The sequence below is a fragment of the Phasianus colchicus genome, chromosome 8 (genome assembly GCF_987193195.1).
Source record: "Phasianus colchicus chromosome 8, bPhaCol1.hap1.1, whole genome shotgun sequence".
In the NCBI taxonomy this organism is placed as follows: Eukaryota; Metazoa; Chordata; class Aves; order Galliformes; family Phasianidae; genus Phasianus; species Phasianus colchicus.
Window position 1 is genome coordinate 1,248,897 of NC_143443.1, and position 21,689 is coordinate 1,270,585.

Here is a 21,689-nt window from a genome sequence, read left to right on the forward strand (position 1 = left end):
CCTGTGAAGACAGGTCTGTAAAGCAATGTCAAGTCTTAAACAAGGTGCTTAAAGCCAGCTGGCTGGCAATACTGAGCTTGTGAAGGTTGTACCCACTGAAGCACTCCACACAATAAACAAGCAAATGTCACTCAGCAGGTATGATCCTGCACAGATCAGAGGTGGGATATGAAGTGAGCCATGCAACCCGAACACCGCTGCAATTTTTACTGATCTCAGATATTCCCAGAGCATGAAGTGTGCTAAGCTCTGCTGGGGGAATTTGATTCTTGGGTTGAAAGAGGTTTTGTTCATTTTCTTCCCTCCAGGAGAAATAATTGCCAGACAGAAAGTGATGGTTTAGATGGAATATTACAGCTTTATTTTTTTTTTCTCATTTATAGGATTTTAATTTTCTTTTGAAGCACAGGAAGAATATGTAAATACACTGTGACTACTTATAAAGAAAGGAGCCCGGTGGTGACAGATTCCTCAGAATTTCACTGTTCATAGTCCTTACCTGGATGAAGCGACACCCAAGGGCAGACAGCGAGGCTGTGTTCTCATGTCTTGCAATGCTGGCTGGGGAGAGGGAAGTGTGAGAACGGGAATTTCTGGACACATCTGTCCCCGCTGTCGTGTGATCTAAATTTGGGAATTGGCACAAAGTGTTACTGAATTTGATAGCATCACTGTTTGGAGTAGGCATGGAAGAATCCCCCAGACAGCTCACAGATGCTGGCACTGAGGGCCTGTATTGTTAAATTCACAGCTTGAGAGGGGAGCGGGAAACGTTTCCATTTAGGTGGGGTGCTCAAGGTCCCATCATGTTGGCATCCTTTTCTCTGAGGCAGTTCTCCAGCAGGCCCCATGTGTGTGCCTAATCCCCTTCTTGTCACTGATGGGAGTCACCTGGTTCTTCATCCAGGACTTGCTTAGGGTCAAGTGAGAAGTGGCTTTGAAGAGCAGCTCTTGCAACACTATTACTGGGTCTTGGTCACAAACCAACAGTAAGATGAATGGGAAGATACTACACCATAATTTAGGTGAGGGCAGCTTTGCCAAGGGAATTTGACCACAGGCACAAAGGGGGTCTTTGACCCAATACTTATAGCACTTTCTGAAATCCATGAGGAGGAACAGATCACAGAATCACAGAGTGGCTTCAGTTGGAAGTGACCTCAAGGATCATGAATCTCCAACCAGGGGCCATCATCCTCCACATTTAGTACCAGACCAGGCTGCCCAGGGCCCCATCCAACCTGGCCTTGAACACCTCCAGGGACGGGGCATCCACAGCCTCTCTGGGCAGCTGTTCCAGCACCTCACCACTCTTTCTGTAAAGAACTTTCCCCTGACATCTGACCTGAATCTTCCCTCCTTCAACTCCACACCACTTCCCCTTGTCCTGCTGTTATCTACCTTTTCAAAGAGTTGACTCCCCTCTTGTTTGTAGGCTCCCTTTAGGTACTGAAAGGCTGCAATGAGGTCACCCCACAGCCTTCTTTTCTCCAGGCTGAACAAGCCCAGCTTCCTCAGCCTGTCTTCAGAGGGGAGATGCTCCAGTCCCCTGATCATCTTTGATGTTCTCCTCGGGACCCTCTCCAACAGTTCCCTGTCTTTCTTGTACTGGGGACTCCAGACCTGGACACAGTACTGCAGATGGGGCCTCGCAACGGCAGAGTAGAGGGGGACAATCACCTCCCTGTCCCTGCTGGCCACCCCTCTTCTGATGGAGCCCAGGATCCCATTTGCTTTCCAAGCTGCAAGAGCACACTGCTGGCTCATGTTAAGTTTTTCATCCATCAGGACCCGCAGGTCTTTCTCTGCAGGGCTGCTCTCAAGGACCGCTCCTTCCAATCTGTATGGATGCCAGGGATTCCTGGTGCCCAAGTGCAAAACTCTGCACTTTGCTGTGTTGAACCTCATCAGGTTCACCCGGGCCCACCTTTCTAGCCTGTTGAGGTCCCTCTGAATGGCATCCCTTCCTTCCACCGTATCGACCGCACCACTCAGCTTGGTGTCATCAGCAAACTTGCTGAGGGTGCACTCAATTCCATCATCGATGTCATTGATAAAGATGTTAAAGAGCACCAGCCCCAAGACAGACCCCTGAGGGACACCGTTTGTTACCAGCCTCCACCTGGACATAGAAACATTAATCACCACCCTCTGTCTGCGGCCTTTCAACCAATTTCTTATCATCAGGTGGTCCAACTCAACCTTCATCTGTTGAAGACAGTTTTCCTTTTATATTTACCAAAGGAGGTAGAACAGATCCTCCTTACAAAGATACAGGTCCAGGAGCAGGTGTCCCCACACCTTCTCAGAGGGGGAATTAAACACGAGAGAGAAAGGAAGCTTCTTAAGAGTACATTTTACTCAGCCAGTCCTGTCTCTAGTCCTCTGGCTTCCTCTTGCCACATTACTACCATCTCCAGTGCTAAATCCCTTATTTCTCCTCTTTTTCCCTCTCCAGCTGTAAAGGACCAACAAGAATCTGGTTAACCCTTCCATCCCCATACGGGCAGGATGTGACACCAGCATTCACAAGTTGATCGTTGCTTTTTTCTGCCCCTCATATTTCTCTGTCTCCAGAAGTATTTACACTAAAATAATTGAAGTCTCTGGGGTTTTAAGGGGGCTGCATTTCAAGGTTTATTACAGAAGAGATTTGGGATAGCATTTGACTTCCAATGTTCTGGTGTGCTGGTGATTAGGTAAAGCTGGTGTAGATGCAGAAGTTGTGATGGAGTGGGGGAAAACAGCCTGGAACCTGAGTTAAGACAGCCCTCTGAGGTCACATCTGGAAGCTGGCAGCAGTTCTGGATGGGCTCAGGAATGGCACCATTACCTACTTGTTGTCTTCTGCATGTAAAGCTTTTTTGTGTGCTCACGGTCTCTTCTGGGCTTCTCTATGCATGGAGCAGTTTATGGAGCGCAAAGACTCCATAACACAGATTAGTTGTCCCCCATCTTGGATGTGTGAAGCCCCTCACAATATTTCTGCTGGGGTAAGCTTTTGAGCAAATGATGTAGGCTGGGAAAGACCAGGGGATATGCTGACCTCAGTCTGGGAAGTGGCCATCCCACTGTGAGGTGGATGCTTCCTTGAGTTTGCCACCAGGTCCAGTGCTGGAGAACCCTCTCTGGCTCTTTTCTTTCCCTAGTATGCATACAGTTGCTGCATGCTGAAGTGCCAGCCAGAGCCCTGACATGTCTCTTATAGTATTAAATAGAATCCAGACTTGAGCAGCCTTAATGCTTTTGAGAGGTGAGCACACCAGCAGCAGTGGGAATGGATCTTTATGCTGACCAGTAGGCTCTGAATTCCATGGCAGTTTTTGCAAGGACTTCTCAATGTGATTGCATATGCTCTCAGCTATGTGTCCTGCAGCAAAATGTTCTGCTAGCATGGCTGAATCGGGACTCAGGAGTCCCTTGATACTGGACCAAGCATGGAGGTTTGATTTATAGCTTGGGTACTGGACTATCACATTGGCACAGCAGGAAATATCTGTTCCCAAAGGGGGAACACGTGCTGGTGTAGCATGTGATGAAGCCTTCCTGGTTTGCATGTTTTGTGGAACAGTGTTAGCCATGACAGCAAGGCCAGTCATAATTTGATGCATGCTAATTGTTGTCATATGGAGGTGGCTGTGGTGTGGGCAAGGCATGCAGGCACACCAGGCTTCATGCATGGGGCTTCTCTCTCCCAGGCTAAATTGCTTTGGGCAGCATTTTGTGAAGACTGGAAAACTGAGACAAAAAGTAGATGTTACTGCAGTTGGGAGACAGAATTAATCACAGGGAGAAGTGGATTCACAATTGCTCTGAAATGTTCTAACCTGCCTTAAAATGCCTTCAGCTAAAGCTATTGAACTTCACTATAAACTCTTTGTGGAGTCTTCTCCTTTCTGAGTTTGTCAGGTTGTCCCCATTCATTCTGTGCTAAAAAATATTTAGGATAAGTTCTTGTTTTCAATCACAAATGTGCTAGTAGTCAGACTATTTCAGTACAACCCAAAAACATAGCGCTAAAATGCGATGCCGTGGTGTTTTTTTCATCTATCTGAACTGCAACACAGACACTGGAAGGTCTGTGCGGCTATTTCTCCCAGAAGTTCAAGAGTTCCTGTGTTTGTTGTTTTTTTTTAAATATATGAAGTCTTTTGTTGGGTTCTTTTTGCAGAGTCGTATGATCGTTCACTTTATCTGTTGGGGCAAACTGACACGTTTTATTCCTACCAAGAAATACTTATTCACTTTCAGAGAAAGCGTTTGGGAAGAAGTCAGCTGGCATCCACGTCTCGCAACTTTATCTGGAAGATAAACAACCCACAGATGGGGAGGGTTGCACGTGAAGGATGTACTCTATACATAATGTGCCATTAAAACTTCATGAAGAGGTGTCCCAGAAAAATATTACAAAGCACTAGGGTTAGTAATAGATTCTTAGTTTTAGCAGTCTGGTCATTTTCAGGAAGGAGTAATCAGCTTAACTGCAGAATTCATGCATTTAATGTTCTAGGAGAAAAAGGACAGTCTGAATTGTCTGGGTTTTTTTTTGTGTTATTGTTGTTGTTTTTTTTTTCCCCACAGTAATTAATGAAAGGCAAAAGCAGCAACTGGAATCAGCAAGCTACTCCTCCCGCTATGCTCTGGGACTTTTTTATGAAGTCGGTGCACAGATTGATGTCCCCTGGGCTGCAAAGTACATCACCGATAATCCCTGCATACGCTTCATCTCCATCGATAATAAGAAACGCAATGTAGGTCAGTGCTCCCATTATTTCCCTTAAACACAGTGACAATAGAGGGTGTAGATCATGAAAAATGCTGTTTAATTGAGTGTTGATATTCTGAACAGAGCAAGTATTTAACTCTAAGCCATGGTAGATAGCATTTAATGTCACATTTAGCCTGTAATAAAATACACAATGAAAGCGGGAAGGTCCTCAGAAAATCACCACCCAACACATGGTTTACATTACTGCATTTATGAAACCAGTGTCAGGGGATTTGAAACATCAAAATGTTGCTATTCCAAGAAAGTGTTTGAGTTCCTTTGTTTAAACATTGATTCATAACCATGCCAATTTATCTCCCGTCATCCCTTACTGTTCAACTCCTGTTCTTTCCACTAACTACACTTGGAAGTAGTAACAAGTTATATAATTGAGGCTGCCTAGTCTATTTCAGAGTTCGCTAGTTTGCTTTCATAATCATGGAAAAATCCTTCAAATGGCTGCATGTTGTACAGCTGCTCAGTAAAGCGTGAAGAATATCCCACAAGGTAGACACTTCTCATCTATTTCTGGAAGATGGCAATGAAATAGCTATATATTTTATTTATTAAACATATTACATATACCAAGAAGTCTGGGAAGTATATTGGCATAGAGTATCTCAAGAATAACTGCTAGCAGTTGAGCTTGATCAAGCAAGTTGGGAACTGAAAATGCTTCCCAACTCTATTGTTTGCTCACATTGAAATGATGACTGAGTTTAGCCATGTTGGTGAAGGGGGAGTGAAAATCTGCACACCTTTAGGGTGCCATAATAAGCATGGTGATACACTGCTACAGAGTAAGGAAGGATTCTCATCATATAAAAATTCAAGAGGTAGTTATTACATCTCCTGACATTCATTGTGCCAAAACATGTTCAGATTTAGAGGTAAGAGACTCCTGTACACAGTCTCTTGTTCAGGCGGGATTCATTGTTTCCTGACAGCAGTCCATAAATACCAGCAGTGTTACTCACACTGGGCACTGCGAACCTTGCCCTTACATCAAACCACCCTCACCAGTTTATGCTGAGAGCAAAGTTATTGCAGAGATGAACAAACTCACTGCTGTGCAAGCCCAATTTTATTATTTGTGCAAATAATTTAGTGTAGTTGTATGAATGGGCTAAATTATTAAAATAAAAAAAAAAGGCTGACAAATGATGTGCTGATGTGCTTCTTCCTGCAAGTACATAATAGCAAGTACATAAGAAAGAGTATAAGAGAAAACAGACACAGAGTGATTTTCTTCTTCTGTCACTGTCTTCTTGTTGCTGACAAAGTGCAGCTAGGTGTTTTCCTGCATGCAAGATAACATCTTCTCTGCTCTGGTGGTTAATAGCACCTACTGCTGTTGTTCTTCCAGCCACCTGATTCTGGTGGAGCAGAAGACACAGCCCAGGTGAGGAACTCACCCATCCTTTCTTTGTCTGATCACTCATGTGGATTCAAAGCACCAACAATGAGAATAATGAGTATGTAACAAAAAGCAAGTTATCAAATCAGCAGTTACTGTGTCTGGTAGTTCCAAAGGAAATTCATCCAAATAGCAAGCAAAGTATTTGTTGGGGCATATTGTTAACAGCTAACTACTAGAACATCTGTGTTGACACATACCTTTCTCATTGAGATTTCCTATCGTGAGAGAGATCTGTTTACACAAGTAAACAGATTTTTTTTCAGAACTGAAGATGATTTCTGTCCCATAAGGCCCTCCTTGTGATATATAAACAGTAAACCATATGCCTTAGCTGTACTGTTTTTCTTGGTGAACTTGCATTTTGCAGATTTGAGCTTAGGTCCAGGAAAATTAGTACTAAGGTGTGTAATCAACAAGTATACAGATGTTGAGTTGACAAGTATACAGAGAACCTAGACTGGTCTTTAGAGAGCATATAGCTGAAAATATTATCATGTTGGAAAGGGATAATCAGAAATGAATGGAAAGCTTATATGTGTCCTGGGCTCACAGGAAAAATTCCAAAGAGATCCTCCCTCAGTGTCAGTCAGCCCTTAAATGGGGTCTGGGAGAGGTGCAGCCAGGCTTCAGCCCTTCTGGTCACACAGCTGAATTGCCTTCACCTGTGCTCCCATGGCTGACTCAGTGCTTGCCTCAGGTGGTCAATCAGAGGTTCAGGCCATGATTCAACAGTTCCCATACATAGGGTGAGAGAGCAGTGTGCATTAGTTGAAGCAGTATTTCTGACTGAGCATTCCAGTTGTATACAGAATGGGATGGTATACCTGCGTCCTGCTCACAATTTTAAACCAAGGTGGAGTAATGTAACAAAAGGGAAAACAAGAATGGTCACCAAGTGGTTCAGTTTTCTTCCAACAGACACAGCTCTGCTAACGATGGAAACTCAGACACACTCTCACATTATTAGACAACTTGGGCAAAGGGCACTGAAGATGAAACTTATTTATATATTTATTCTGCATCCAGAACACCTGAGTATAAAGGTCCCATGTGTTTTAGTGCATAGAAGTATTTTGCATCAATTTTTTACTCTTCGTGCTTCTGACTGACCTCCACAACATTTCAGTAAGGGAAATAGGAACAGCTTTGTTCACGCATTGGTTTTTTTGGGGGTGCCAATCTTTTAGCACTATGTTCCACTCATTCATCTTTAGTCCATTCTTCAACCTTGATTGATCTTGATTCATCTGAGGAAGATGATGGCAACGATGAAAGTGTTGATGATCAGAGAGAGAAAGCAGAAATGCTCAGGCTAAAATTTATGTTAGTGTTCAGTTCCCTGGCTGAAGCAGCTGAAACCTATCAGGACAGTGATCCTTTCCAGAGAGCCAGCATATTAATGCCTGAATGTTCCCTATTTCCACCTCACCTCCTCTAGGCCATATACACTCTCCTATATACTCTCTATGTAGTGGCTTGTAGTTCTTAAGTGCCTGCCTGCATCTCTCCTTCATTACTTCAGTCTTAAGAGGGAAATTTGCTTTTCTGCCCATCAGATGTGGCTGCAGTGCTTATTGGGTGTATGTTCTCAGTATTGTTGTAATTACACAACAGGATCAGTTTGTTAGCACGAATTCGAAATGGCAGAATGGAGAGGCAGGTCTGTCTGTCATTCTCCAGGAATATCAGCCTTTGTTCCTAGGGCAGCATGCTGCTGTGAGGACAGCTTTCCCATATGCAGTGTTGCAATGAGGTACATCTCCATCTATAGAGGTAATATGCTCAAAAGTTACATAAGGAAGAGCCTACAAAAATGTATGTTGAATTCCCTGCTCACTATGTATGAATATTAAATATTTGTCTGATTGGCTGCCTTAAACACTCCATCAATATTTATAACTGGTCAGGGGGGGACAGTGGGAATTCTTCGGTATTTCAAGCCTCATTTCTGAAATACTGCAGTCTTTGCAGTTCTTTGTATTACAGAGGACTAAAGATAGATGACACACAAAAATCGAAGCAGTACTCTTCTTTTACGTGAGGATTGTGAGGTTATATAATTTAGAGGGAAGATTTATTTTGCAGGTTTTCGAGATCAGTGTAATTTGAGTATCTTTTTTTAATTTTGAAATAATTTTTGAAAGTGAATCCTCCCGTGCTTGTTTTCTAGTATTGCTGAAGTTATTCGCTATTCTTTTATATATATATATGTATTTTTTTTTCCCTAGTTTTATGAGGCTCTCTGCACTGTCCAGCAGTATTTCCGTGCACTTTCCTCTCAGCCCAGCTTTTAGAGTTTGTTTGACATGGCAATGATAGAACCCTTTTCCTTCCTCTCATGTTATCCAGAATCAGAATGGGTTTTGGATAGCAAAACACAACTCCCAGTTCAGAGTAAAAATTCCTTAGGGGTAGGGAGCAACCAAGTCTTATTTTTTTTCATTGGCATCTGTTCTGGCTCCAGGTTTTGCATCACTAGACAGGAACATGAGAGAAATTCTTGACACGATTCCTATAGGAGCCTATCAACCCATCACACTCCCAGAATACTCTGGATATCGTACTGACCATTTGCCAAATGAATACTACAGGTCTCAGGCACTGATGGAGTTCTCTCTGCTAAAGAAACGTTCAGCTTCTGGCCTCTGTGGATTCCAGGGATCAAGCTAATTGCACATTTAAATCTCTACAATTTTTTTTTTTTGGTTCAGGGACTCTGAACCCTGACTTTGGCACAGATTCACCAACTGTACAGTACAAAAGCAGCTTTTGCATTTTGCAAGAGAGAAGATTTTGATGGGCAGACAATTCACACTGGGTTTTTACTGAGAAGTGGTGTGCTGTACTTTTATTGGGGTGTTTATGGGTTTTTTGGTTCTGCAAACACTTAAACTGTCTATTCCTTTCCTTCCCTAAGACTAGTGGTAAGGAGGATGTGGCCACAATGGGAGCAGAGTTTACACCTGTGCTTACCATGGTGAATTGGGTACTCTAGGCTTACCAGGGCAGAACAAGGTCTCTGTGGGAGGACTTGGCAACATGGGCTGTTCATATTGCCACTATGCTGCTGTAAAGAATGAGTGCATGGAATGGTCATAAGTCTTTTTATTATCGTAATAGTGCAACCATGCTTCTAGCCCTAGCAGCTTTGCTTCACCCAGGACACTGTACTTTTCCATCTTATAATCTGCATTAAATGTGTTATCCAAATGTAGAAGCCACCTTTCTGACACCAGATGTTCCTGAGCCACAAGCCAAAGTGCTGGCTCTGTTTTTTCTGCTCTTTTTCAGAGTGTTTTTTATTAGCTCCGTCATTTTTTTCTGGACAGTTATAGTCCTAGCAGGCTTAATACTGCATACGTTTTCTCAAGTCCTTTCACTTTGAACTTCTATAAATAGTTTGGCTCTGTCTTCACTGTAGCCCTTTAGGATATGGAAGATGCACTTAGATCTTCACTTTTCAATTCCAAACTTCTATTTTTCATCCCTTTTCTCTTCCCATTTTCCCTTTCCTTGGATTTGGTTTCAGACTTTCAAAGAAGGGCTAGTCAGGCTGATAGTGCAGCTGGAGTTTGATCATAGAATCACAGAGTCATTTAAGTTAGAAAAGATCTCTAAGGCCCAGCTGTTAATCCAGCATTGCCAAGCCTACCACTAAACCATGTCTCTAATCTCCACATCTATGTGTCTTTTAAATACCCGTGGGGTTGGTGACTTGACTGCTTCCTTGAAAAGTCTGTTCCAGTGCTTCACAACCCTTGTAGAGAAGAAATTTTTCCTGATATCCAACTTAAGCCTTCCCCGGCACTACTTGAGGCAATTTCTTCTTGTCCTATCACTTGTTACTTGGGTGTAGAGACCCTAATATCTTTAACTTGTCTGGGAGGGAGTAGTGGAGCTTCTTACTTCGAAAAAAAGAAACAAATTGTTCACGTCCTTCCTACCGCTCCATTCAGCCCTTCAAGCTGCTCAGAATAACTCAGGTAGGTAGTGATCATGGCCAAGACATGGTGGTGGCAAAGATGTCTCTGGGAGGAAGGTTTTGTTAAAGCCTGGCTCTGCCCATCCAGTGATCCTCATGAAATAGCAACTCCAGCATCTTCAAGGTCCACAAGGTGGGCATGTAGCCCCTGCTGTGACAACATCACTGCCACAGATTCCCTTATGTTTACATGGATGCATACTGAGTCTTGAAAGTCCTCATATTCTTCACTTTTCATGTGCTGGTGTTGATTCTGTTTGATGCAAAAGAAATTCACTCTAAAATGAAGAAAACGCTGAAACAAAGAAAACCTACATTTTTAGGCCTGCATCTTCTATATGCCACCAAGGAGAGGTTGAACTTAGGGCACGAGTCAAGATGCCAGCACTCCGGACTGGGGCAGGCATGACATCAGTGCAGCTTTGGTGTAGCACAGGCTGGAAGGACTAAAGCACCAGGCAGAAGTGTGCTGCTCCCAAGTTTTCATGGGATCCCTCAGTGACTGTGGATGGAGGGGGTACTCTGCCAGCACTGGCAGAGTGGCTGCTGGCTAATGATGTATGTATAAAAGCTGCAGCCAACTCTGCTGTCTCATCCAAGCTCTGATCTACCCCTTCCACCACATCAACTGATTGGATTAATTGCTGTGCAGCTGGGATGAGAGGAGGGAGAACTGGGAGCACATGAAAGCTTTTTGCTGCCTCCATTTGCCTTCACATCATTACCCACACTTTACCAAGCATTCCCTGGCTTGCTGCATCTCCCATGATGCTTTGTCATCTACCATCACGGCCATAGAGAGTTCGCATCTCACCACAAATAAAGGAAATGAAAATCTCATGAGAAGCCCTGCCAAGTTTTTAGTTTTTAAACTAACCATTACAGCCTGATCTAAACACACTGGGAAGAAAATACCAGGTTTGCTCCTGCAGCAGCTGAACAGTCATTCATACCTGGTGCAAGAGCTCTAAGGTATTGAGGCTGAGATACCCCCATTGCTTTCAGGGAAAAATCTATTTTAAACTCCTCTGTTAGCCAATATTTTTGTAGAAAAAAAAAAAAAAAAGACTTGAGGCTAAATTTGATCCCTGCAGTCTGCGTATTTCAATACTGGAAGGCTGTGACTCAGTGGTCTCTGGAAGCTCTCCAAGCTATGAGTAGCTCTAAGAAGGAATTAAAAACTCGAACTGCCTGTTCTCCTGAAACTTGCTTTGTACATGCTATGGAAGAGATGACAGATCTGGAAGAAGCAGGCCCTGTCCAAGAATCATTGGCTACAACAAGTCACAGCAAGCATTGAGTATTTATGGTAATAGAATGCTTAGTTGTTAATGAGCCTTTTTACCAAGTTTATGTGGAAGAATTTGCCAAATCACACGTACCAAAAAAAAAAAAAAAAAAAAAAATCCGCTTCCCTACTTGGTTATCTATACCTGGCAATACGTGCAGACAACAGATTTGGAATACCTGTTTTCCACCTCAAAGTGGGAAGGACAGACTGCGTGGCGTTCCCATGAGTTTTGCAGACATTTGGAAAACCTGATGTGAACGTAGGTAATGGCCTGTGCTAGTCTGTGAAACCAGCGTAGGGATGGGAAACGTCAGGAAGGTGATACTGAAGGTGACCTTCAGGCAGCCAGTTCATCGGGGCTCAGGGAAGAAGAAAGCCTCTTTGGTTGAGTCTGTGCTTTTAGGTCTTGTTTCATTCAACAGTCTTAACACCAGATCTGCCTTACCTCCATCCCATATCCACGCTGGTTGTAGATCATGGACTTTTTTTCCACCCACATTTAGTAGAAGTTGACTGAGCCACTTAAGAAAGAGACTGAGAGAAAGGATCCTCCAAGTTGAAGTGAAAACCATCATTTCATGTTTTCTGTGAGTGCTTATACTAGGCCCTGATGTGTCCTAGTTGTGTAATATGAAGAGATCAGCAAATAAGCAGAAAGTTTGTCAGGAAATGAAGTTTAGGTTGCTTCTGAAGGGTGGAATGTGTTGGCTTCTCAAAGGAGGAGACCTGTGTATCCTCAGTGACAATGAAGATGTAAAGATTTCTATAAGGCTGGTTTCTATGGTTGGAAAGCATTCAGCTCCCTCTTTCTGCATGGATTATCTGGTCAGAAAATGCTCATTTACTGCAACTGAAATATTTTTCTAGGAATTTGCTAGTTCAAACAAAGGTTTAGCCTGAAAAGACTTTCTGCTTCTAAAGGAGGGAGTTTTAGTTAATGGAGCAAGAGGGAATCACTTAATTTAACTGGTGAATTCAGGCTGAAATATAGCAGAATCCAGGTCCTATCCTTTCTCCAGCAAGTACATCCAGTTCATTTAAAGTGCAACAGCCCCACTAGGAAGAAACTCATACAAGGATTTGCTGGGACTTCGTAGTGCCTGGGCACAGGGAAATCACTCATAAAATCCAGTATTCTAGGAAAATGCTCTCATTGGCTGTCCTGGTTCCTGTGCACTTCTGTTATATTTATTGGTAGAAAGATAAAGTATCTTAGTTTTGCCTCAGAGCAGAGCCATGCAATTATGTAATCACTTGGAGACACCTGGCAACACCAGGGCTGTAGGACCAGCACTACAACACTCCAGGCTCCTTGGGGCCATGTCCAGGAAAAACAGAGCTGTCCCCAAGAGTGGAGACACTCCACCACCAGCAGCATCTTACTTGCACAGGGACAGTATTTCCCAAGTGGCAGCTAGTGCTCATTTCCTCCTGTCTGGCTCCATCTTAGCAGGTTTTTAAACATCAGGGTTAGTTTTCAATGGAGAAATTATTTTTCTTTGATTTTTGCTCATTTGCACACAGTTGAGCAAAGCCACAGCATAACACAGTAGAAAGCGCAACAATGACAGCAGAGTAGCAAGGTTTCAGGCTGCAGCAAGCATTTGCTCAAATGCAACAGCCATGGACACAGAAATAAAGGATGGAAGCCGCTTACCTCTGGGAGGTCTACAGGTGGGAAGGGATCTCCAGAGTGATACCTTTGTATCCACTGCCAACTCTTCAGTGAGGTCCCACCACATCCTTCTCTCCAAACTGGAGGGATGTGGATTTGATGGGTGGACCACTCAATGGATAAGAAACTGGTTGAAAGGCCGCAGACAGAGGGTGGCCATCAATGGCTCCATGTCCAGGTGGAGGCTGGTAACGAGCGGCGTCCCCCAGGGATCTGTCTTGGGACCGGTGCTCTTTAACATCTTTATCAATGACATCGATGATGGAATCGAGTGCACCCTCAGCAAGTTTGCTGACGACACCAAGCTGAGTGGTGTGGTTGACACAGTTGAAGGACGGGATGCCATTCAGAGGGACCTCGAGAGGCTAGAAAGGTGGGCCCGGGTGAACCTGATGAGGTTCAACACTGCAAAGTGCAGAGTTTTGCACTTGGGCCGGAGGAATCCCAGGCATCCCTACAGACTGGAAGGAGAGGTCCTTGAGAGCAGCCCTGTGGAGAAGGACCTGGGGGTCTTGGTAGACGAAAAACTTAATATGAGCCAGCAGTGTGCCCTTGCGGCTCGGAAGGCAAATGGGATCCTGGGCTCCATCAGAAGAGGGGTGGCCAGCAGGGACAGAGAGGTGATTGTTCCCCTCTACTCTGCTCTTGTGAGGCCCCATCTGGAATACTGCGTCCAGGTCTGGAGCCCCCAGTACAAGAAAGACAGGGAGCTGTTGGAGAGGGTCCAGAGGAGGGCCACAAAGATGATCAGGGGACTAGAGCACCTCCCCTATGAGGACAGGCTGAGGGAGCTGGGCTTGTTCAGCCTGGCGAAAAGAAGGCTGCGGGGTGACCTCATTGCAGCCTTTCAGTACATAAAGGGAGCCTACAAAGAGGAGGGGAATCAACTCTTTGAAAGGGTGAGTGACAGCAGGACAAGGGGAAATGGTTTTAAGCTGAGGGAAGGGAGATATAGGTTGGATGTCAGGGGGAAATTCTTTACGGAGAGAGTGGTGAGGTACTGGAACAGGCTGCCCAGGGAGGTTGTGGATGCCCCGTCCCTGGAGGTGTTCAAAGCCAGATTGGATGGGGCCCTGGGCAGTCTGGTCTAGCATTAGGTGGAATGGTGGTGGCCCTGCATGTGGCAGGGGGGTTGGAGATTCATGATCCTTGAGGTCCCTTCCAACCCTGGCAATTCTGTGATTCTGTGATTCTGTGTCTTGGAGGGTATGGATCCTCACTCCATCCCTTCCAGTCACTCAGGTCCATTGCATGTACCTGAGCTCCCCTGGGTTGGCCCTGCCTTCCCACCAGGTGCTCAATCACTGCTTCGGGCTGTGACTTAGCATTTCCACTACACACAGATTGTACTGAAGCTTAACACTCTCCAAAACCTGTATGTAGACAACCCCTTGTTGATGTCCTGGAAGTTGCTAGAGCAGCAAAACTCGAGTTCACTTGTGTAGATCAAGATAATGATTTATCAAGCCAACCTGCCCTGGCTTCTGTTTCCCTTCTCCTCCACAAAAGTAAAGTATTGGTTTTATTCTAGTGTCAATTATGTAGATAGTATTGCATGGCCAATATGCAACCAATTATAGAGTAAGCAGATGTTTTTCACAGTAACTCTGCAAACACTCTTCTTTCTTTTGTCCTTTGCCTTGGGGTTCCTCTAGGAGAAAAGTAGAGGTATTGCAATGGGAAAACCATTACAAATATTGCAAAAAGTCTTGATTTCTCTACTGCGCTTCTTGTAAATAACTTGTTTCTTGTAAATAAATTGTTTCTTGTGTTTCTCCAGCTGGAGGAACAGGGTGGTGCTGCAGATACTTATTTTATTCTAGGGTAGAGAGAGAGACAATGGGCAGTATTGAGGAATGCAAATATTAATGAGTACTCTTTTAGAAGCATCTCTCTTCTTCATTTCAGAGTCTCCTGAAATTGGACCCTCAGTTGTAGTTCATACAACAGTGACATTTGGAATAGAACATCTGGATTCAGACCCTGCAGAGGTGCAGGAACTAATTGTCAGCCACCTGGAGAATCTTGTGCCCTCCCTGCCCAAAGCAGCTAGTGTAAAGTGTCAGAAGTGGAGATACTCACAGGTAACTCATAGTTGATCAAGCAGCTGGGAGGGTATTGTTGTGGAACAGGCACAGGGTGGAACAGGGTGTCCTGAGAAAAAGGACATCATGCAGCCCAGTGGTGTTCATCTTCAGAGCCAGCAGAAGGAAGAGATAACCATTCAGTATCCATAATGCACTCCTCCGTGTAGCCACGAGCACTGTTCATGGCTGGCTAGATATAGCCAGATCACTTCTAGTCATGTTTTCATGTAGTGGACCTGGCTTAATGTTAAGTTATGCAACAATCCTCATAAGAAGGAATAGGAGCAGTGCACAGGAAGGAAGTAAATCCCACATGCTTCGCTGAGATTTTTTTGGTATTTAAAAATATGGCTAAGTCTGTCTCTTCCACCTCTGAAAGCATGTGGCTTTATTAGCAAAACTCCTGCCCTACCACAGAATAGTGAGAGTTCTTGTGTTTGGATATACTAATTGTTACTATTTGATTTGGCCTGCTTCAATTTAACAGTATGTTATGCAAAAAGTATTTTAATGTAAACTACCTAAGGGTAGTAAAATGTGTATATTTTACAGACGTCTCTTAAAAATCCAAGGAAATTGTTGGCGATTTCCTCAAGGATTGGTGTATATCTACGTGTTTACCCAAAGCCTCTTAAGTTAAATTACACTGGTGAAACTGAATGTGGAAGTCAATGCAAAATATTTACTTAAGGCAGTCCCCTAAAAATTTCTCCTTTTATGAAGTCTGGAAAAGTTACAGTAGATGATTGCTGTGAAGTCTGCTTGTACCCCTTGATCAGCATCCAGCAACCAGAACCTGGTCTTGTTAGGACAAAGTTTATTTTTCTGTGAATTAGTTATTGTTAGTCTGCAAATCACTTTCCAGTACACAGGGTTTGTTGTCATATGAAAATGACATTAATATATGCATTTATGTGTTAGATGCCTCATATTGTGTGTTTTGTATGTTCCTGTTTATTGGTTCTGGGGTTTTTTTTTGTTAGTTATGGCATGTCTGTACCGTTGCCATTGTTAATTCACCCTTTTCTGATTCTGTCTTCTCTTCTTCTGCATTACCTTTTTCCTTCAAACTGCATGTGAGCACAAGTGCTGCAGGCGTTAGGGAGAAGATTTTGATCAAGTGCTTGGTTGATCAAGTCTGGGGAAGGCTCTCAAAACAAAGTAAGAAGTATTTCTAAACAAAATTGGACGAGGCTATGCTGGTAAAACAGTTGCTACCAGAAATCTGTCACTTCATCCACACTTAGCGTGAAGGGAACCAGCACGCAGCTGAACTACACAATTCTGCCTCTGGGGTTCTTTTTTCTCTTAGCTGCACCGTGTTCAGCCACATTTCCACCAGATTGCAGGAACGATGTTTGTTCAGAAGATAATGCTGATGTTCATGACATTGAACTTTTCTCAAACACCAAGCCACTGTCCAACTTACAGCTCTTCCCACTATCTTCTGCCTCTCTTGCCTGCTACCTACTGCGCTGGTACCAACTAAAATCACTGGTTTCAATGGTTGCTTGAGTTTTATGTCTGTGTCACAGGAAGAATTATCACCAATCTTTAATTCAGTGGGTGAATGTAAATAAGTAATTGCGAATAAGTTAGCATAGGTCAGATCTGTTACCTCAGTAAGAGATCTCTATTGCCAGGTGTGCACTCTGTAAAATAATCACTACCTAAATTAAATATCTGGAACAGAGTTCCCCCTTTCTCATAAAGCTGTCTTTTACTTTTAGTTATAATAACCTGTTGTCACTGAAGCAAGGGGAACTGATGAGATGGGTGCATCTTTCCCCTGACTCTTTTAGACAGGATTTATCCTGCTTGTTAATTAAATCCATCTGTAGTGTCCTTCACATGGCCAAACACAATCCTGGGATTAAAATGCAGACATTACAATTATCCATGGCGGATGAGGGATTAGGACTTCCAAACTTCTACTTACACTACTGATCAGCACAGATGCAATTCTGGATCCCCTGCTTTAATTATGATAAGACACTATTAGCATTCAGGGCCACCAACATCCCAAACCATCCCTTGTACAGAGCCACTTTACATGTGCAAGGGATTTTGACAAAACACAGAATCATACAAATTGGACCACAGAAAGGACCTCTTCAGGTCTCTAGTTCAACCTTTTGCTAAAAGCATAACTGTTGTCAACTCTAGATCAGTTCCACCATGGATTTTTCCTGCTGAGTATTGAAATCTTTGCAGAATCACAGAATGGCCTGGATTGAAAAGGACCCCAAAGATCATCTGATTTCAGCCCCCCTGCTATTTGCAGGATTGCCAACCACCAGACCAGGCTGCTCAGAGCCACTTCCAGCCTGGCCTTGAATGCCTCCAGGGATGGGGCATCCATAGCCTCCTTAGGCAACTTGTTCCAGTGCATCACCACCCTCTGTGTGAAAAACTTCCTCCTAATATCCAACCTAAACCTCCCTTGTCTCAGTTTAAAACCATTCCCCCTTGTCCTATGACTATCCACCCTTGTAAACAGTCATTAAGTCTTCCAAGGATGGAGATCCGGCAGGCTGGGCTATGTAGCTGAAAGTAATTTTGGACAATACCTGTTCTAAATGCTTATGTCTGGGATTTTTGTTAGACTTCACTACATACACCTATGCATCTCACTTTTTGTCTCTACATATGTATATGTGTACACACTTACTGCTTTTGTAGTGAGAATTATTTTTGGTAGTGCATTGATTTCTGTGGCAGTTCTGTAACTGTGGACCTTCTTGCCAATGGTGAGCTACATCTGAGTCACTGGAAAAATCTCCTGGACTTGGCAAGTTGCCTTGGGTCTTGATCTTGTTCACTGGAGCTGACACTACCACAATAGAGCTCAGTAACAGTTTACTGCACAGGAACCCAAAACATGTCTTTGGACCAAAAGCAAGGCAGAAAATCAAGGGAATATGGAAAGAAAATTACATTCTCCATATCATGCCTTATGATCTCTGTGGTTGATCTCTGCTCCATCGTTGTGCTGCTCGTTTTCCTCTCTCTTTGTCACTCTTGATATTTTTTCTTCTATTTCAGCATTTCATCCTTGTGGGTCATGTTTCATCATTCCTTTTACCAGAATATCTCTTCCAGTGTTTCTTCTCTCATAACTACATCAAAGAGTGCTGCATTGTCTCTCTCTTTTCTTTTCCCTTCTACCTGGACCTTCTCTGCCTTCATGCTTACCATTGCTATTCCTGCTACCTTATCTCTGTTCTGACATACACCAGTGCTACTCTGGAATGTACTGGCTTGGTACAATGTGGACAATCAGTGTTTTCCTTCTCCTGCCATGCTATCCCACTCTGTGGCTCTCAGAGGAGCCAACAGAGGGGACGTATACAAGGAAAAGAGGAGCAGAGCTGGTCCATGTGAATCTTTTTGTTCCTTTGGGGTTGTGCTGCTCACTTCTGTCCATTAAGTCATTGTGTGGCATCACAGTGATCCTAATTTAAGAGAATACACAGGATAACATAAAAAGCCAATGGCTTTTCCAATCTAGTATTTAGATCTTGTAAGACCTAGCACATGTGCTTGGCCAGATTTCCAGCATAGTGGTGTTGGTGCATTGTTCCCGTGCCTCTTCTCTTTGTGAGTCAGAGGGCAGAGGACTTGGTTTATTTGGATTAAATGTCTTTGCTCTATTAACATTTAAATGCTTTGCCTCAGCTGTATTCTCAGATGATGAAGGAAGCAAATAAAGCCAACAACTATGGAGCACAGTAGTTGAATCCTTCAAAGTTTCTCTATGGATTTCTGTGTGTTCAGGCCATGAGTTTTTTTCACTGAAAAAAATTTCTTTACTGTTTGATTTTTTGTCATGTCCCATTTCAGAGTGTTTACCTTCTGAACTCCTAATTTTTTTACACATTTTTTGAAACAAAAGAAACCATTTTCATGTGAAGGCTTTTGGATTGAACTGCCCATCATGAACTGTCCAGGATCAGGCTTTATTTCTGCTGAAACAGACTCAGAATAAGACAGGACAGGGCAGTAAAATTTCTGTTTTCCATATGCAGAAGAGCTTTATTCTAATTACTTAACTCTTCAAAATAAATATTTTACTATTTGATTGTTAATATTAGAACCTAAAATCTGGGATGCATTTCATTTCACATGAAGCATTTCATATGAAGACATTTTTCTAGGCAATACTGATCTTTCTGTATAATATACTTTATTTTCCATATCCTTGTTTGCTTTTCTTTTTCAGGTTACAAAAGCAGTGCCCAATTGTTCAGGACAAATGATTCTTCATTCTCAACCTCTCCTGATTTGTGGGGGCGATGGATTTACTTGTTCCAACTTTGATGGCTGCATAGAGTCTGCCATGAGTCTTGCAGAGACTGTGAGGTCTCATTTATAACTGTTGCAGTTCACTGCTAAACATAGCCTAGATTTATGATTAATTTTTTTTATGATGGATTGAATTCTAGTTTAGTATAAAAGCCACTGGTTTCTATCTTGCAAAAAATAAAGTAATAAAGGAAGACCTAGCGGTGTACTGTAATAATTACTGAAATGGAATTTAAATGAATTTTCCAGGATCTGTGCTGAGTGGTTACTTTGCTTGATATCTCTAGTCAAAGCCACTGAGTTCTAGCAGCTGTGCTTTCCAAGTTGGATGGCTTACTGTAAGTCTAACCATGTCTCCTGGTGTTGACAAAATGCAAAGGAGGCATTGTAGATCTCTGCCACCCTGCTTTCTTAGCCTGCAGCTTTCTGAAGCCCTGGTTGCAGGCTGATGGAAGAGCTCATTACAAGAGATTGATGCTGCTGCTGGAAATGACATGCCACCAAAATAGACTGTTGACCATGTTAGAGTGACCAGTGCCTTGTGGCTATGTGCTGGCATAGGCTCCAACACCAGGAACAGCTTTTTCCTCCTCCCAGGCAGTGGAGTAGTCAGGGTAATTAGCAGCCAATGTGGAAGGTGGCTTAGCTGCTTTCTCTGGCAAATGCAGAGAAGGAGGGGAAATAGTTGAAACGTATTCCATGATAGCATGTTAATAAGAAAATTATGCTGACGTTTCCCATTTCCAGTTAAATCACCAGTGCTATAAAAACTGATTTAAAATAAACAGTTTGTTTGAAAGCAGGGTGAGTTCCAGACAGATCTATACTTTTCTTTGGCAGAACAAGTGTAGAAATGCAGCAGCAGGTCTAGGGAAGTATATAAATACAGATGTGAGTGAATGAACAGGGAATATGATTTGAATTCCTAAAATAAAAGAAAGCAAGTGTAACTGTGTCAAAAATACTACTGGTCACAGTTTCAAGTATTTCTAAGCTACTAAACAATGTTCCTGGGAAATCCATTTTAAAATTGCTTAGTAATTAACCGAAGAAACCCTTTGTACTAAGTTTGAATTTATCTTGCCCTTTCTCCTAAATCAAATGTCACAAGTTTAGCATTTCTATGTACAACAGCAATAAAAACAAAAAAATACTATTTTCCACAGGCAGAATTTTAACCATGCATCCATTAAAGAACTACAGTTCTGCCTCTTCCTTAAATCCCCTTATTTCACAAAAATCCTGCATTCACAGGCTACTGAACATGGTAGTTTAATGCTGCTTTTGACCATTTCTAATGGAGTATTTTAAGTGACCAAGAATTTTAAGACTTAAGTTATTTTTTAAAACACCTTTGAAAGATATTTTACGGCACCAGCTGGATTCATTGATTTTTTTCTACTTCTCTGAAGTAATCAAGTTTAACACTCAATGTTATCATGTCTGCTCCATTCAGCTCTGAACCTGTAAGTTTCCATCACAAATGGTGAGCATGTATGTGAGCAGGTCTTCTACAGAGACACTTGAATTCCTGTTTCCCAAGGAGAAAGGTAGCCATTCCACATGGCCCTGGAATAAACTAAGCTGTTAAGGAATTTAGTACTGGTTTGGTCTAGCTCAAAAGCAACAGAAGTCCAAGCTGAAGCAAAGTTTGATATTGCAGCGTTGGAAAACCTAGATGAAAACAAGCAAAACAGAGTAAGTAGCCATGTTTTTCATATTTGCTTTTCAGCTTCCATCCAGGTGTCCTCCAGGAATAGGTTCCTAAAGGAGAAATTCTCTGATGTTGAACCACACACAACAGTATCCCACTGGGTGGTCGGTTCCCTTAGAAGCTGCCACCATGGCAGTGGGGAGCACCATTGCTAGACCCATTTGAGCTTATGGGGTTCTATCCAACCAGTTGTTCTCTATCCAAACTCTGCCTTAGTGCACAGAGAAGGATGTGGGAATGAAGTCAGTTGTGCCCCTGCAAGGGTGAAGGAGCAGCTTGCAGTTTTACCTGTCTGCTTGGATATGCTGTTTCTTTTCATCTTTGTTCTTTCTGTCCCTTGTTTCAGAGCTGTATTTGAATTAAAGCACACTAAAATTTGCACTTCCTTTCCCTCCTTCAATTTTGAATGCTACCAAACCACTGAAAAGCCAAATGGATAACCTTCCT

General features: G+C 43.0%; 1 protein-coding gene across 2 annotated transcripts in view; it reads left to right on the forward strand.

Moving 5' to 3' along the window:
• The window catches only part of RNLS (renalase, FAD dependent amine oxidase), a 70,186-nt gene extending 49,475 nt beyond the window's left edge, over positions 1 to 20,711 (forward strand). The window contains exons 5-7 of one of the 2 annotated variants that reach the window (XM_031602542.2): positions 4,582 to 4,755; positions 15,045 to 15,220; positions 19,446 to 20,702. In XM_031602542.2, coding sequence (XP_031458402.2) covers positions 4,582 to 4,755; positions 15,045 to 15,220; positions 19,446 to 19,598 — 503 coding nt within the window. In that variant the 3' untranslated portion in view covers positions 19,599 to 20,702. Of the gene's footprint in view, positions 1 to 4,581; positions 4,756 to 15,044; positions 15,221 to 19,445 lie in introns of both variants that reach the window. The other variant, XM_031602543.2, reaches the window with a different exon arrangement.
• The last annotated feature ends 978 nt before the right edge of the window (positions 20,712 to 21,689 follow it).